The sequence below is a fragment of the Stenella coeruleoalba genome, assembly GCF_951394435.1.
Source record: "Stenella coeruleoalba genome assembly, chromosome: 4".
NCBI classification, from domain to species: domain Eukaryota; kingdom Metazoa; phylum Chordata; class Mammalia; order Artiodactyla; family Delphinidae; genus Stenella; species Stenella coeruleoalba.
The window spans coordinates 51,407,551-51,424,734 of NC_137149.1; the positions used below are offsets into that span (position 1 = coordinate 51,407,551).

The window sequence follows — 17,184 nt, forward strand, 5'->3', positions numbered from 1 at the left end:
AACACACTTCAAAAAAAGTGAGTCAAAGAAGAAACAATAAGGGAAATTTAAAACTACTCTGTACTGAATGAAAATGAAAGCACAACATATTAAAACTTGTGAAATGCAGATAATGCAGTGCTTAGAGGGAAATGCATAGCTTTAAATGCTTATATGAAAAAAATAGAAAAGTCCAGAATCAGTAATGTAATCTTCTACTCTAATCAGCTAGAAGAGTAAATCAAATTCCAGTTAAGTAGGAAGAAGGAAATAATAAAGAACAAAAGTCAATAAACCAGAGAATAAATAATCAATGGAACCATAGATGGCTTTTTGAAAAAATTTAAAATTTTTATAAACTTCTGACCATATTAGTCAGTAGAAAATAAAAGAGAAAATGCAAAATACCAAAATCAGGGATGTTTGAAAAAGTGACAAGGTCCTGGCTCTCGTGGACTTCTAGTGGGGGAAACATGTTACATGGTCATACAAAGAAATATACAGGTATAGATTGTGGTAAACTCTATGAGAATTCTGCAGGGGAGGGAGAGGCCGATTGGGGCTGGAGAGGGGCACCTCTGCAGAAGTAAGTTAACTTCGACCCCTTCGCTCAACGAGGAGTAAAGTCAGCCCCTCCCGGCGTCTTCCCGGCCCCTAGTAGGCAAGTGGCGGCCCCGCCCCGCGCCCCGCGCTCCCCCCGCCCCGCCATCTCAGCCGCCCCGGCCCTTCCGCGCAGGCGCGGGACGGGCGCGAGGTGGAGCTCGGCCGGCGGCCGGGCGGGGCAACTGCCGGGCGGGCGCCGAGCGGGACCACACGCTAGAGAGGTGCTTTCGGTCAGACCCAGCGGCGCCGGTTCCCCGCGATGCCGAGGCCAGATCCGGACGCCTCGCCTCTCTGAGTCGGTCTCAGCGCGGAAGGCACAGAGGGAGGCCATGGCGGAGCCCTCCGAGCCCGGGCGGCAGGCGTCCGCGGGCGGCGGGAGCCTGGAGGAGGAGGATGAGGAGGACGAGGAGCGGGAGCCGCTGCTGCCGCGGATCGCCTGGGCCCAGCCGCAGAAGGGCGCTCCGGGGGGCGCCGTGCGGCTGGAGAAAGCTGTTGGGGAGGAGGGCGCGGCCTCCCCTAACCAGGCCAGTGACCGGGAACTGCTGCTGCTGCCCAGGGATGCGTCTTTCTTCTCTTCCCTGAGTTTGGGGTGCCTGCGGAGCTCGCCCACCAACCTGGACCGGAACCACCCCGTGGGTTCAGGTGCGATCTGGCTTTTCCCTTCCCCGGCGCCCTGCCAGTGCGCCTGTCGCCGCCGCCGCTCAGCCCCCCATTCAAGCCCCTCCTTGGGTCCCTACCCCCGGCTTCTTTCGCTGTCTCCCGCTAGCCCTTGCCTAGTAGGAAAGGCTCTTCGCCGGGCATGAGGTCCGGCGCACAGGCCGAGGGGTCAGCCGCTGGGCACACCTTGGACACCTCCCCTTTGTTTCCTGCTCCCCCGTTTACTCGCACCTTTTCCAGGGGCTATAGGCTGCTTCACCTGAGGCCCGGGGTTGTCATTAAACACTGATCCTTGAGGCCTCCCCTAAGAGTGAGCCTAAACTTTTGGAAAAGTTAACACTGTAAAATGACGTAAGTTGTTTGGTCAAGTTTGGACTTGAGTTTGGGGTTAAGAACCCTGAGCTACCAGGAAAGTTGGTGACCTTGCAAGGTGGATGACAGCCGAGAGATAGAGAGCAAGAATATCCGGTTGCCACTAGGACACGTTTCAAAAACTTTTGAAGTTAAATATTGTTACTGTAACATTAGCCAGAGGGCGCAGAAGCAGTTGAATTTCTGTACCTGCTCTCTCTCTTGCAAAGTTTCCTTTCTTGAGTCATTTCTATTTTTATACTTTAAAAAAAAAAGAAAAAAATTTTTCACTGTTAAGCAGACTGACAGCCTCAGGTGAAAGAGAGGATAATTGAAATAATGTTGAAAGGTATGTGACTGCAGGCATTGATATTTATTGATAAATCGAATTTTTTGCCATGATCGAGTCGAATAAGGCTAATTTGATAGTAAAATAGAATAGGCTTGTAAGAGTCCTAGGTAGAGCTGAGACAGGCTAGTTTGTAAAATGGCCATGATAACACCTACTTGCTGGTGGTAAGGATGGTTTAAATGATGAGATGTGTGCATTGTGCCTGGAGTTTCATTCCACCTGTGAGCTTAAAGAAAAGGCACAGAAAATGTAGTTTTCATTAATGCTGCTTAAGTTTTTCTGGAGTGGTTAGATTTTACATGTCCTGCTATTAGTACAGTAATGGGGCTTCTACGATTTAAAGAATTCTGGATAGAGTAGGTTATTCTAGTTGTAGTTGAATTTATGGTCAAATATTCTAGAGTAAATAAATCAGAGCAGCCCAAGGGAAGCAGACTTTAATGAATAAAGCTTTAACACACCTGTCTAATATACAGATCGGCTAGCTACCCTTATGTTAGCTTTGGGATGCATTGACAGTACAACATTTAACAGAACAAACAAATATGCATTTGCAATCAAATCACAAATGGATCCACATTCACCCAGCTACATTGATAATATGGGTATATATTACCTAGAAACTGGTCTGTGAAGTAACTAAGATTTGTGCGGCTAGCTTGCCTTTTTCTACCCAAAGTTACCTGTGTAGCTAGATTTTAAAAGAGCCTAAAACCTTAAAAATGCATTTATTCTATGAAGGTGAGGTTTTGTAAACAAATGATATTAAGGCTAGAGAAAGTCAAAGTGGAGATAGAGTATAATATTTGAATACAAATGGATTATTAAAGAGAATTCCAACCTTTTGAATGGCAGTAACTTACTTACATCACAGTTTACAGTTTGCTAAGATCTTTTTTTTTGTATATTTCATTAATTCTCACAATATCACAGCAAGTTAGTTATTTACCCCCATCCTGAGTGTGAAGACTGAAAATGAATGAAAACTGTAATAACTAGTAGTTGATAGAACTTCAGAGGTAAGCCAAGGTCAAGGTCCAGGAAGTGGAAAAGCCAGACTGAACCTAGTTTTTTCATGTCCTACAGTTTTTCCATTTTGCTGTAGATCCCCAAGTGTTATAAAATAATTGTTAACTTTTGTTTACTTATTATGGAGGTCTTATTTTTAATGGATTTAAAAACAGTTTTGAACTGTAAAAACTATTTTTAAAATTTCAAACCATTCTTCTAGAAAGTTCATGATTAATTTAACTAGATGATTAAGTTTAGTTATTTTTTGAGTCCATTAACTTGCTTTGTCCTTTACCATCCAATTTCCATGAAGCCACCTCTCTAGTTCCAAGATATTCTTGCCTTTAGATTAATATTAACATTTATGATGCTTAACTATTTTATGTAAGCAGGAGCTTTATGTACTTTACCCAGTGGAAGAATGTCATATGTCTGTTATCTTTACTTGAACAAGACATGTGACAAAGTCTAGAACCTGCATAAACATAGTGTGGTTGGATCAATGTCAAAAGGATTAGTGGCATTCCTTGTTCCAGTTGTCATTTTAATCAGTGAGTTGAAGAGTAGTAAAGATGATAATAGTTAATACCCACAAAACAGTTAGTACGTGCAGAGGGCATAGTTCTGTGTGCTTCACATATATTAATTTATAACGAACCCTATGGATGTGAGCACTATTTTTTATTTATTTTCATTTTAAGGAAGCACAGAGAGGTGAAGTGAAGGTCCCGGTTAATATAAACCAGAGGCACTTATCAATTTTGTTGGAGAGCCTGGCAATTAGAGAATGGTGTTAGAATTCGCAAACAGCTTCTAAAGTAAAAGAAAGTGTGTGTTTAGAAGCCATTTAATGATTCATGGTGGCTTATAAATGTACGAACAAAATAAAATCATTTAAAAGTAAGGAAGAAATATGAGAATGGGAAATAAGAGCAATGAAATAAATAAGATGGGGGCCGGAATAAGAGTACACAAAATTAACATCACACACTCGATACAGGCAGCCCACAAATTTGATATTTAAGATTACCGAGCAGCCAACTTGAGAGAAACACAATCACTCTGTCCATAAAGTTAAAACAGACTAGTTATTTGAACCAAAACAAAACTGGCCAAGGATAAACTGTCATGTATTCTCTTGGAGAAGAGATTATATGCTGAGTAATATCTTGGTAATAAAAGTGATGACTTTCACAGGAGTGTTGCTTACAACTTCCCTGAAGTTCATTTCAGTAGAAGTAATTCTAGTGGGTGGTGTTATCAGTATTGCTGGGTCTAGATTCGAGATCCTGATAGTCTGGCTTAATTTAGAGGAAGGTATTAGAAGAGTGGATATCCCGTGGATCTTGACAATCCTCCAAAGCTGAACTTTTGAAAGGGAGTGAGCAGCAGTGTGTTGGAGATTATTCCTCAACCAATAATTAGAATACACTTATTCTCGTTTTCCATTTATTGCAGAGATCCATCATTCAGCAAATGTTTCAGTGTCTGTGGGGTGCCAGTGGAAATTGAGGCCTTGGGGAAACAGTGGTGGCCAGATATCAAATGGATGTCCAGTCACGAGCCTTGTCCCCATGCAACCTTATAACCTCATGAAGGAAAGAGTCAATTAAAACAAACAGTTCTAACAGAGGATATATGTGCTTGGATGGGGAAAGCCAAGGCTTCCATAGAGCCATACCCTGGATTTAGGGGCCAGGGAAGATTTAGCAGAGGAAATAGCATCCAATTTGAGACTTGAGGATGAATAGCACTGGAACCCCTGAGGGTTCCAGTTTGGGTCAGATTGCCAAACTTGTGAGCCAGCTACTTTTCTTTTTAGAAAATATTCTGGCCAATGGGTAAGATATATTCCCAACCCTTAGGTGAGGAAGAGTTCATTTTGATTTATTTATTTAAAATGAGAGCTTGATAAGTTACCATGCACACTTATATAAAACTAAATATAAGCGGTTATATAAGGGGTTCTCTTAATCCATTTTCAATTTCTGCTTATCAGAGGATCAGCTGTAACCCTTAAGTGTGGTTAAGGGTTTGTTAATAAATAATTCGCAAATTTATTGAGGGTTTACCATGTGCCAGGTACAGTTTTAAGCACTTGGCATATATCACAGGACAAAACAAAGCTCTCTGCCCTCCTGGAACATAGATCATTTTGTTATAGCATTGCAAGGTGATCAGATGAAGTTGAAGGATGGATAAGAATTAGCCATAGAAAGGAAACTTGGCATATACATCAGAACAGCATGGACAAAGGTTCGGAGGGTGGGCTGGATGCCTTGTGAAAAGTGTGGAGTTTGAATAGGACTGGAACTTGACTAGAAGGCCACTGCTTCTTGGAGGAGTGCCAAAGAGAGTATACAGAGATAGAACTCACATGCTCCTCAGAAAATTGGAATATTTTTTGATACAGGGACAAATAAAAATCTCATAGTTTATTTCTTAAAAGGGAGAAAGTAATTTTAACTGAACAAAATTTAAAGAAGATATAGCTAATTAAGCCCTCAGCTATTAAAAATCAAACCAAACAATGACAACAAACCTTCAAACCAAATCTCCATGGCACATTTATCTTGAAGTGTAACTTTAGGGTGTGTTCTCCAAGTTAAACTCATTGCTAAATACACATTTAGGTAAATAAAATGAAGAAAGTTGTAGAATGTAATTGTGAGTTATGAATCAGAAAAATTACTAAAAAATAATTACTTTGATTTTTAGAATAGTTGATATATAGTCTTTTTTTTTTTTTTTTTCTGGCAGTAGTTAGGTAGGACCAGTTGTCTTTTAAGTGCCTTTCTGGATTGTGATGGTAAATCCAGACCATTTTCAAAGAATGCCAGTTTTCATGTAGGGAGATAATCTCATTTATCCAAAAGAGTGGCTCATTAAAGGGACAAGTTAAAGAAAAAGAGATTGAGAACATCCAGGCTGATTTTTTAGGAATCGTTCTGATCTGATTTTGGTTGAAGCTGAATTATTAAGTATTCAGAGTATGATCCTGGGCTCCATGAGAGTAACAAAGGCAGGTTCTATGATGAACTCATAAAGCTTAACCCATAAAGCAATTTGATAACATCTAATAGTAATGTCAAAGTCTGCACATAGTTTCCAAAAGAATTGCTCAAGTACAGGATGGGAGAGACCAAAAGGGGTCCAAGAGTTTAGCCATTTCAACATGAATTAGTATGACAGGACTCCTAAACAACGATTGTAATACTTGAGTGCTTCTTATTTTGGTATAGTGTCAAGACTGAGAGATATCTCTATTCTCTGCAATGGGTTGCTTGATTCTGGAGAACATATTTTAAAGTGGCACATTGAAAACTGAAGCATGAAACAGGAGGGCAACTCGGATGCTGAAAAGCCTGAAAATACTTCCATATGGAAGGAGGCGGAGAATAGAGGAGACTTAGGGGAGCATGAAATGATCTTCAGCTATTTGAAGGGCTATCCCTGGGAAGAGAGGAGTAAGTAGACTTTTGTTTTGCTCCAGATGGCAGGTCTGGGACATTGGGTGAAACTACAGGAAACCTATTTCTGAAAAAGAAAGAAGTTTATATTTGTTTTCAAACAAACACAAAAAGTATGGAAAAAGGAGTGATCTGTCTTTGAAAGTGTTTAAACATTGGTCCAGAGACCACCTGCTGGTGATATATTATGGAAAGTACATCAGTACTGTGAGCAAAGTTGAAATAAATAGCTTTTCAAGTTCTTTCTTGTTAAGAGCCCTGATCTAGAAGAAATATCATTTGACTAATGATAATTATTATTGGCATATTCTGCCACACAAATAATACTTCATTTAAATGCTTATGAAGAACCCACTAAATGCCAATCCCTCTTCCAGGTGCTAGGGATGCACGGTGAACAAGAAAGACAAAGTTTCTCCCTTCATTCTTAAGAATTTTCATGGAATAGATCTGGAAATAGTATATCAATTGTATAGACATGACTAAGGTACTTGGATTATTTATTCTTTTAAGTAGGTTAAATATGCCCAAGGGCCCTTTTTGTAGTATTTTTCTCAGCATAAACTTTTAAAAATTAGTAAATAATTGTTTTATTTATGTCTGAATTAAGGAAAATTTTAAATTAAGGAAAGTTTATAGTTTGAATTTTCATAAGATTGATGTGTAATAGCACTTAAATGCCTTTCAGAGTAAAATGTGAATAATTTTTGGCTTGTCTACCACTTTAAATGATTAATTACCATTTAAATGATTAACTCTGCAAGTGTTTATTGAATGCCTTTTATGTTCCAGGAACTATAAAAGTTCTGGGTATATAGCAGTGAGAGAATCCTTGTCTTCTTGGAGCTCACAAAATAAATAAGTTATATAATATGTTAGGTGATAAGTGCTAACCAGAAAAATAAAGTGGAGGTTAGGGGAGATTGGGTAGGGTCTTGGGGGCCAATATAAGAACTTAGAGTTTTTCTTCAAGTGAGATGGAGAACCACTGGGCGGCCCTGTGAGTGAAAGTGCTGAGTCCTAACCACTGGACCACCAGGGAATTCCCTGACTTACGTTTGAAAAGGATTACCATACCTTCACTGTTGAGTGTAGAGAGATCAGTTAGGAGACTCTTGTAACAATCTAGGCTAGAGTTGATAGTGACTTGAATCACATGGAAGGAATGGAGGTGGTAAGAGGTGGTTAGGTTCTGGATATTCATTTAAGGTAGAGCTACACAGCTTGCTGCTGGCTGTGGGGGGGTGAGGGTGTGAGATCATGGATGATTCCAAGGTTTTTTGCAAGAGCACCTAGAAGATTTGGAGTTGCCAGTAACTAACACAGGGAATACTGGGAGTGAAGCAGTTGAGAGGAAATGAAGAATTGAGTTTGAGGCAGTAAAGTTTGAACTGTCTACTAAACATCCAAATGGAGAAGCTGAGTATAATAGTCTGGGGTTCAGGGCAGAAGTCCAGGCTTGAGATATAAATCAGGGAGCCATCAGTGCTGATGAGGGAGAGAAGAGGGCCATGAACTGAACCTGGGCATTCCAAAGTTAAGTGATCAGGGAGATGAAAATGAGCCCACAGAAGACTGAAAAAGAGGAACTAATGAAATGGAAGGACAACTTGGAGAAGTGGCGTCTTAGAAGCCAAGTGAAGAAAGTATTTTCAGGAGGAGGGAGTGACCGACAGGGTGAAATGATGGTGTTGGTCAAGGAAGATCAGTTCTGAGGTTGGGTTTAGCAATGTGGATGTTACTACGGACCCTGACAAAAATTATATCAATGGAGTGGTCAGGTCAGAAGCGTGATTGAAATGGGTTCAAAAGAGAGTGGGAGAAGAACAATTGGAGATGGTAACTATAATTATAGAAGTCTTCTGCTATAAAAGGGAGCAAAGAAATGAGGGGGTATCTAGGGGGACTTTGGAGGCTAAGAGAGATTTAAGATGAGAAAAATTACACCATGCTTTGTATGGTGGTAGAAATGATCCAATAGAGAGGGAAATATTGATACAGGAAAGAATTGCAGAAGAAATGTCCTGGAGTAGTCAGGAAGAGATAGGTCTAGTATACAAAGTGGAGGAGTTGATCTTAGAGCTTGGATCATCCATCTATAGTACTAGGCGGCAGGCAGAGGTTGTGGATGGGTAGATACGGTGCTGAGGGCTGATGATAGTTTTTTCTGCTTGCTTCTCTTTTCTCCTTGAAATAGGAAGATCATCTGCTGAGAGGAAAGAGGTGTTGGGAATTTGAGGAGAGGGGAGGGTATGAGATAGTTGTCCAGAAGAGTGGGAGAGTCTGTGTATTAGGGGAGTCATCCTAGTTTAGGCCGTTATAATGACATACCCTAGCTGGAGTGGCTTAAACAACAGATATTTATTTCTCATCGTTCTGGAGGCTGGGAAATCCAAGATCAGGGTGCCAGCATGATCAGGTTCTTGCTAAGGGCTCTCTTCTTGGCTTGCAGATGGCAACCTTCTCACTGTGTCCTCACATGGCCTAATCCCATCATGGGGTCCCCACCCTCATCTAAACCTAATTACCTACCAAAGACCCCACTCCCTGTATGATCACATTAGGGGTTAAGGCTTTGAGTGTTTTGAGGGACACAAGCATTGAGTCTTTAACAGGAATGTAGTATGCTCCCATGGCAACATGAGGGGTCCACCTGAGGACTGTGGTGATGAATTTAAGGGGAGACACCAAGCATTGTGTTTATCTAGTCAAGTTTAGCTGTCCAGGCATAGGCATAGTCATAGGCAGACAGTTGGGTTTCTCCAGGATTGGGATTTTTCCAGGTAACCATGATGAGGGGTGGGAGGAGGAGAGTGATTTTTTGATGATTAACCATAATTTATGCTGGCCAAGGAGGGAAGTAGGGACACAAAGTGGGTGAAGACCCTTGAACAGTATATGGTAGATCGGTGCTTTGAACGTCCTAGTGGGATGGAAGAATTTTTGGACTCAGGGTGCCAGAGGGAGTGAACTAGGAAAAATAAAAGATGCCTAAAGTGAAAAGTAGGGAGAGATTGCAGGTATTAGTGATGACAGATCTGAGGTATGACTGCAGTTGGAGGCTGAGGTGGGATGAAGAACAAAAACACTGGGAGGGAGGAGTTCAAGTTAACACAAGGCATTAGTGTGATTATTTCAGTATAGGAGATCTTGTTTTTCACGTGTCATAGCTTGAAGTGGGGTTACAGGAAAAAAAAAAAAAAAAAGCATCAAACCAGCCCAAACAATACTTAATTGCATTTTTCTGTACCTAAATGTTTTAGTGCTAATAATCTAATCCAGTATTACAGGTCCATATTGTGAGCATTCTCAGAGCTGGTCTTTCTTCTTCTTAGCATTCTATTTAACATTGATTTTTCTTAATGCAATAATTGTTGGTTCTTCAGAGTTGAATACATTCTTGGATGATCCAGAATTTGCTGATGTTATATTGAAAGCAGAGCAAGCAATAGAATTTGGAGTTTATCCAGAAAGAATCTCTCAAGGTTCAAGTGGAAGTTACTTCGTGAAGGATCCTAAGAGGGTGAGAATTTCACAGACCTACTATATATAACAGACATTTTGGAAAACACTAATTTAAATGTGAAGTCATTGTGAGTTTCTGAAGATATTTTCCTAATAAATCTGATTACACCTTCTTTTCAGAAATAAAGGTCAGTTTACTATTAACTAAAGCACTCTACTGCTTAAAAATTGAGCTATTCATTTTAAGCCATAGTTTTCTGTATTATTATTATTATTTTATTTATTTTTTTTTTTGTGGTACGCGGGCCTCTCACTGTTGTGGCCTCTCCTGTTGCGGAGCACAGGCTCCGGACGCGCAGGCTCAGCGGCCATGGCTCACGGGCCTAGCCGCTCCGCGGCATGTGGGATCTTCCCGGACTGGGGCACGAACCCGTGTCCCCTGCATCTGCAGGCGGACTCTCAACCACTGTGCCACCAGGGAAGCCCCTGTTTTATTATTTTAATATTTGGTTTCAAGTATTTATTGAATATTCACATTTAGCTGTAGATTCGTTGGGTTTATATTCACAAGTCCTTACCGTACAGTAACCAAGCAGAGTTTTATTTTACCCTCAGAATATTTTTTCCAGCATTGTACCAGAGAAGGAGCCTGGGCAGTCTGAAGTTTGAAGGCGTTGGAATGTGACAAAGTGAAATGAACCAAAGTATAATTCTAAGGCAGAAAAGAGAAGTTGATATGGGACTTTGTTCCACTTAGTCTAGAATTTTTCAAAAATCTGTATTATTTCTAAAAGCTTTCTGAGTGATGCATAGCCAGCAGTTCTCTTTTTCAGGAGGAAAAAAGATTATAATTCCACCCAAATATTTTTTGCAAAGACTGAAGTTATATTTTAAAACATAGGCTTTTTTGAGATTTAAATATATATATGTAGGTAATGTCAATCTCTCTATCTTTATTCCAAGCTTGATTTCTTAATTTGTTCTTGACTTTTTTATTAGTGACTCAGACTTTATTGCACTATAAGACAGTTATATACATATAGTAAGATTTTTATTTCTTGTTTAAGGATGATTCAGCTTCTAAATTTAATATTAATGTATTTTATCAGACCAGTAATAATGATTATAGACTTTTAGACACACATGAGCAATTTTTTTTAAGAGGAGAGAATTTATTTAAAAATTGGTTCATAAAGAAATAACTGAAAAAAAATTTAAGGTAGGAGAATCTGACAGCATAGATGTCACTATATCCTATCATTTCCTTTGTATCTTAGAGATGACTTTTTGTCATTGGATTTATTCATTTAACAGATGCTTGAATGTCTACTGTGTACCAGGTACACAGTACTTAGGATATAGCCCTAACAGAGAAAGTGCCTGCCCTTTTAGAATACACATCTACTGGGAAAGTAGACAATAAATAAACATAGAATTGGGGTATTTAATAGATATTGAATAATAACACTGTTTGACCTAGGTCAGTGGTTTTCAAACATTTTAAAATCAGTGGAACCCCTTCTTAACTAGGAAGTCCAGTACATAAAATGGGTGAAATCAGTGGATGGGGTCTTAGAGCCCTGCCCTCCCCTCTTCTCTCACCTTCCCTAGAATTTCTCAGAGCACGGTTTGAAAACCATTAGCCCAAAGGATTACTGATTTTAGATTGTTGAATGAGAATGCGTATAAAACTGTTATTGGTATTAAACCTCTTAATAGTTAAGAGTGATGCCCAAATTTGTGGTGGGAAGAAGTAGAAAATGATCAGAATGCGTTTTATGGATTATGATCTCTCTGTCTTAAAAGTCTAATAAAATTTCTCCTTTTTTTTTCCCCTATAGAACATTATTGGTGTGTTTAAACCCAAATCGGAAGAGCCTTATGGTCACCTGAATCCAAAATGGACCAAATACGTCCATAAGGTCTGCTGCCCTTGCTGCTTTGGCAGAGGCTGCCTGCTTCCTAATCAGGGATACCTTTCCGAAGCTGGTGCCTCCCTTGTGGATGAAAAGCTCCATCTGGGCATTGTACCAAAAACAAGGGTAAACCAGAAATTGTTTTTAATCATGTACTTCTCATTTACAGCCCACTTCTCTGTGAACACTTTAGTATTATTCGTAATGCCAGAGCCTAAAGTTGAGCCCCTTTTTTTGTAATCCAGAGTCACAAATGACTAGTAAATTGATTCTAGTGTAGATCCACAAAGTATCCAAGGGAGTATCTCTTGCTCAGGTGAGCTGAGATGATGCTGACGTAAAGAGGAGAAAGAACGAGCATTTAGAAAGCAGAAAAAAATCTAGAAATTCTTTTGAAGGTAGAGATAACTGATATGCTCAGAAAACTGCTATCTTTCTGACCTTTATACATTTTTACTTGAAGTTCTACCGGAAATGTTCATTCCTAATTCTACATTTCAAGACTATTACTTCTTTCTTCCACTGGCCAATTTTAGCTGCCTCTCTCAGAAAGAAATACATGTGTGCCATTTAACCAACTTTGCCAAATCCCTTAGCCTTTCTATTTTAGATTCTCAGGAGCATTTAGTATAGTGTTAAACTTTGCTAATTTACAGCATTAGAGTGAGTTCCATGGTGTATGTGAATAGAAATACTATAATGCAAATTCTAATAGCCATTTTTTTTAACTGTACGTCTCTAGGTGGTTTGGCTCGTCAGTGAGACATTTAACTACAGTGCAATTGACCGTGCAAAATCTAGAGGCAAAAAGTATGCTTTAGAGAAAGTGCCAAAAGTAGGTAGAAAATTTCATCGGATAGGACTTCCTCCTAAGGTAAGTTACTGCGATGCGCTTTTTTTGGGGCGAAGTTCATCACATATTACCTGAGCTCTGTGCGCTAGGCACTGTGCTGTGGACTGTGGATATATATTAGTAAAACCGGTTTTCTCATCTTCAACAGCTTATAGTAACAAGCAGTCTCAACGCAATATGATAAAGCTGTTGAGGATGGTTAAGTGCAGGGAGCTCAGAGAGGGTAGAGGAGGGATATTTAACCCACTTTGGAGGGCTAGGGAATTGCCAAGAGGAGGCTGCACCTAAGGCTTTATAAAGTAATGGCTGAAAGTGCAGGCTGAGAATTAGACCTACGTTTTATTCCAACCCTCTCCACCAGTTAGCTCTGAGACCTTGGGCAAGTCCCTTACTCTCCAAGCCCCAGTTTCTGTAAAACGAGGCTAATAAAAAACTACCTCTTCGGGTTGTGAGAATAAAATGGAAAAATATATGTCAAGTACTTGATACAGTACCTGGCACATAGTAAACGATAGTAGCCGAGTTTACTCAATACATTACTAGATTTTGTTTTTTCTTATCACTTTTAAATAAACCTAAGGGATGATTAGCAACTAGCTAAGCAAGGGTAGGGAGGGTTAATGGGAAAAACATTCTAGAAAAAAGCAGTAGACTTTATTATTATTATTTTTAAATTATATTTAACCTGCAATTTTGTTGTTTTGTTGTTGCTATGCATTTATCTATATAAAAGAATTTGAATAGAAATGCATGGTTATCCTAACTTGTCTTTAGTATTGTACTCCAAGTAAGCAGGAAGTTTTGAAAAAATTTACAAGGCCTGTTACTCCTTGCATATGCTGAAATAGGTGTGACTAAAGAAGGATATTATTTCTGTATTTATGACTACTAGGACTTCATTATGAGTGCTTTAGAGAAAACATTTAGGAAATCATTAAAATTTCATGCCAACAAGAACATAAAGTGTTAAGATAAGTGATAGATTTCTTTTTTTTGGCTGCACTGCCCAGCATGTGGGATCTTAGTTCCTGGACCAGGGAGCCAGCCTGGGCCCTCGGCAGTGAAAGCGTGGAGTCCTAAATAGGTTTTCTTTGTAGTGATTTGTTTGTAAATATTTATGAGGCCAGCTACGTTACCCATTACCTACGTGTCCTGTGCTATTTAAATTTGTATTTCCGTCTTTAAAAACTTGTTTAACATTAACAACTAGTAATTTTAGCGATAGAAAACTTTATAAAATAGACATATCTTCAAGGAAAGGACTTTTTAAAAAAACCACTATAGAGGTTGTGATTCATTGGTTACTTCTTTAAAATTTATGACAGGATCTTTAAGCTACATAGTCAAAGAATTCATTCTTCTATAAAAATAAAGTCATTTTCTGTATCTTATGTTGTAAAAAGAATCCTGAAGTATTTTTTCAGTAAGATAAAATTATACTATTATTAAATAAATAACCAGGATAGGTGTAAAATTTGGTCTTCAAAATTAACTTCATGTTAATGAATATTTTTAGAAAACAGCATTCTTGTTGAGAATATCACCTTAACGGCACATGTGTATTTTGTTTTTTAGTTATCCTAAAATAGCTGCTATGCTCCTTGAAAGTCTAGGATTGAGCATTTTTTATTTGCTATGTATTCTTTATGTGATTATTTTAAATTAGTGTATAAAAATAGTTTTCTTGATAAATGTGGCTTATCTAAATTAGTGTTAACTTCGATTTTTCTTATTGTGTTCATGTAAAGTATTTTATGACAATACTGCTGAGAACTTTAAAAAGTAGTCTCTTTGTTCTTATATTTTCTTTTCTAACTATAATTCTTAAAATTATAGATTGGTTCCTTTCAGTTATTTGTTGAAGGTTACAAGGAGGCTGAATATTGGCTTAGGAAATTTGAAGCTGACCCTTTGACTGAGAATATTAGAAAACAATTTCAGTCACAGTTTGAAAGATTAGTTATTTTGGATTACCTCATCAGAAATACAGGTACTGAAGTTCTCTCATTTGTTCACTCAAATCTTGTTAACTTTCAAATTGTATTCAACTCTTGTTTATCCAAATCAAAGACATAAAATTTTGCTGCAGTAGTCTTGAGGCCACTTTTTTTTTTTTTTTTGGCGGTACGCGGGCCTCACACTGTTGTGGCCTCTCCCGTCGCCGAGCACAGGCTCCAGACGCGCAGGCTCAGCGGCCATGGCTCAGGGGCCCAGCCGCTCCGCGGCATGTGGGATATTCCTGGACTGGAGCACGAACCCGTGACCCCTGCATCGGCAGGCGGACTCTCAACCACTGCGCCACCAGGGAAGCCCTGAGGCCACTTTTTCTTTACGTTCCTTAGAAAACAGAGGGGTAGTACCAACTCTCCCAGGCAGAATTAATCTCGTACTGGATATTCTGACTCAGAGCAGGCTCCTGCTCAGGTGATAGCAATCAGTTCCTATCCCTCGGGAGAGGGGAGTTTCTTGGCAACAGGACAAAGCCTGTTGGAAATTGGAAATGTTGTAACATCTTATGGAAAAACCTGAACAAACTTTTTGGCCAACATAATAGATAATCTGCGACAGTGGTTCCCTGAACTGTCAGGGTCAGTATTATATGGACATTTGTTACAAATGCAGTTCTGGGAGCCCAGCCCAGACCTGCTGAATGTGAGGCCAGCAGTTTGTGTTTTTAATAAATGCTCCAGGTAATTCTCATGCACCCTGAAGCTTAAGAACCACTGGTTCAAAATCTTTGCTCATTTATATTAGTTTCTGGAGAAGCATTATGTACCTTTTTATATTTACCTTTATTAAATCATATGGTCTTAAGTTAATGTTAAAATTAGTGTAGAATCCAATGGAATATTACTCAGCCATGAAAAAGAATGAGATATTGCCATTTGCAGCAGTATGGATGGACCCAGAGAATATTATACTTAGTGAAGTAAATCATACAGAGAAAGACAAAAATAATATTATATCACTTATATGTGGAATCCAAAAAAATAGTACAAATGAAGCTACATACGAAACAGAAACAGACTCACAGACATAGAAAACAAATTTACGGTTACCTAAGGGGAGAGGGAAGGAAGGAGGGATAAATTAGGAGTATGGGATTAACAGGTACAAACTACCACACATAAAACAGATAAGCAACAAGGATTTACTGTATAGGATAGGGAATTATATTCAATATCTTGTAATAACCCATAATGGAAAATAATGTGAAAAAAATATGTATATGTAACTGAATCAGTGCTGTACACCTCAAACTAACACAATATTGCGAATCGACTATAGTTCAATTTTTTTAAAAATTAGTGTAGAATCTAGAATACTCCTATAGAGACATTAGGTAAGAGCCTATCCAGGAATTTGCCTGGAAATGGGGGTAGATGCTTTTTTTCCCAAGGTGAAGAGAAATTATCCTTTTTAATAACCTTGGTTTAAGAGTTCTTGACAGTAATTGTACCTACCACAGAGTGGTTTTAAGAATTCAGTGAACTAATACATGTTAAGCACTTACAACAATGTCCGGCACAGAGTAAATCTCAATGAATGTTAGCTAACATTTATGAGTATTTTTAGTCTGTATGTGTTAAATTGGAGCCTTTAATATGTCCATATGCTACAGATAACAAATAAAGGTCTCAAAAAGTGATGACTAAATTTTTCCCCTTGGTATTAAACTATGATATCCATAAAAAAATGAAGTAACAGATTTTTTGTTTGTTTGTTTTGAAAGACAGGGGAAATGATAATTGGTTAATCAGATATGAAAACCAGAAACAAGAAGATGAAATTACGGTAAGGAGATTTTAATATATATATGTATATACACATACACACGCTATCAATTTCTGTAAAATATTCCTTGATGTTATTTTTCATCACATCCTCTCCTTCACCTAGATCCTTGGTTTTTATCTCCTTTTTCTGTTTTTATCCTCTTTTTTCTTTCCTTCACCTGTTTACATTGTATTTTTTATTCTATTTTCAAAACCTCTATGCAGTTTTATTTTTTATGTTGTATTAGTATAGAAGAATGATATCAGCTTAGTACTTTTTTTTTTTCTTTTTGCGACACGCGGGCCTCTCACTGTTGTGGCCTCTCCCATTGCGGAGCACAGGCTCCGGACGCGCAGGCTCAGCGGCCATGGCTCACGGGCCCAGCCACTCCGCGGCATGTGGGATCTTCCCGGACCGGGGCACGAACCCGTGTCCCCCTGCATCGGCAGGCGGACTCTCAACCGCTGTGCCACCAGGGAAGCCCAGCTCAGTACTTTTTTTAGGGCTTTGGAAATTTGTTGTATAACCACCATATTTATTTTGCTTTTATGTAATAAAGAAAGGCTTCTAGTATTTTTTATATTTTACTAATTCACTTCTTTCTGAGCCTTATGACTCAGGATTAGGTAATACAGAATTACCTAATTAAAATGGAACCTATGTGCTTTACCTGTGAATTATAGCCATTGAACTTAAAAAAATATACTTCTAATGCTTATAAGAAGCTGGTTTTCATGTACATAATAGACT

General features: G+C 38.9%; 1 protein-coding gene across 2 annotated transcripts in view; it reads left to right on the top strand.

The window, feature by feature from the left end:
• The first annotated feature begins 669 nt into the window (after positions 1 to 669).
• The window catches only part of PI4K2B (phosphatidylinositol 4-kinase type 2 beta), a 33,030-nt gene continuing 16,515 nt past the window's right edge, over positions 670 to 17,184 (top strand). The window contains exons 1-6 of one of the 2 annotated variants that reach the window (XM_079919082.1): positions 670 to 1,224; positions 9,810 to 9,946; positions 11,730 to 11,930; positions 12,547 to 12,678; positions 14,494 to 14,647; positions 16,391 to 16,452. In XM_079919082.1, coding sequence (XP_079775208.1) covers positions 912 to 1,224; positions 9,810 to 9,946; positions 11,730 to 11,930; positions 12,547 to 12,678; positions 14,494 to 14,647; positions 16,391 to 16,452 — 999 coding nt within the window. In that variant the 5' untranslated portion in view covers positions 670 to 911. The remainder of the gene's footprint in view (positions 1,225 to 9,809; positions 9,947 to 11,729; positions 11,931 to 12,546; positions 12,679 to 14,493; positions 14,648 to 16,390; positions 16,453 to 17,184) is intronic. The other variant, XM_079919081.1, reaches the window with a different exon arrangement.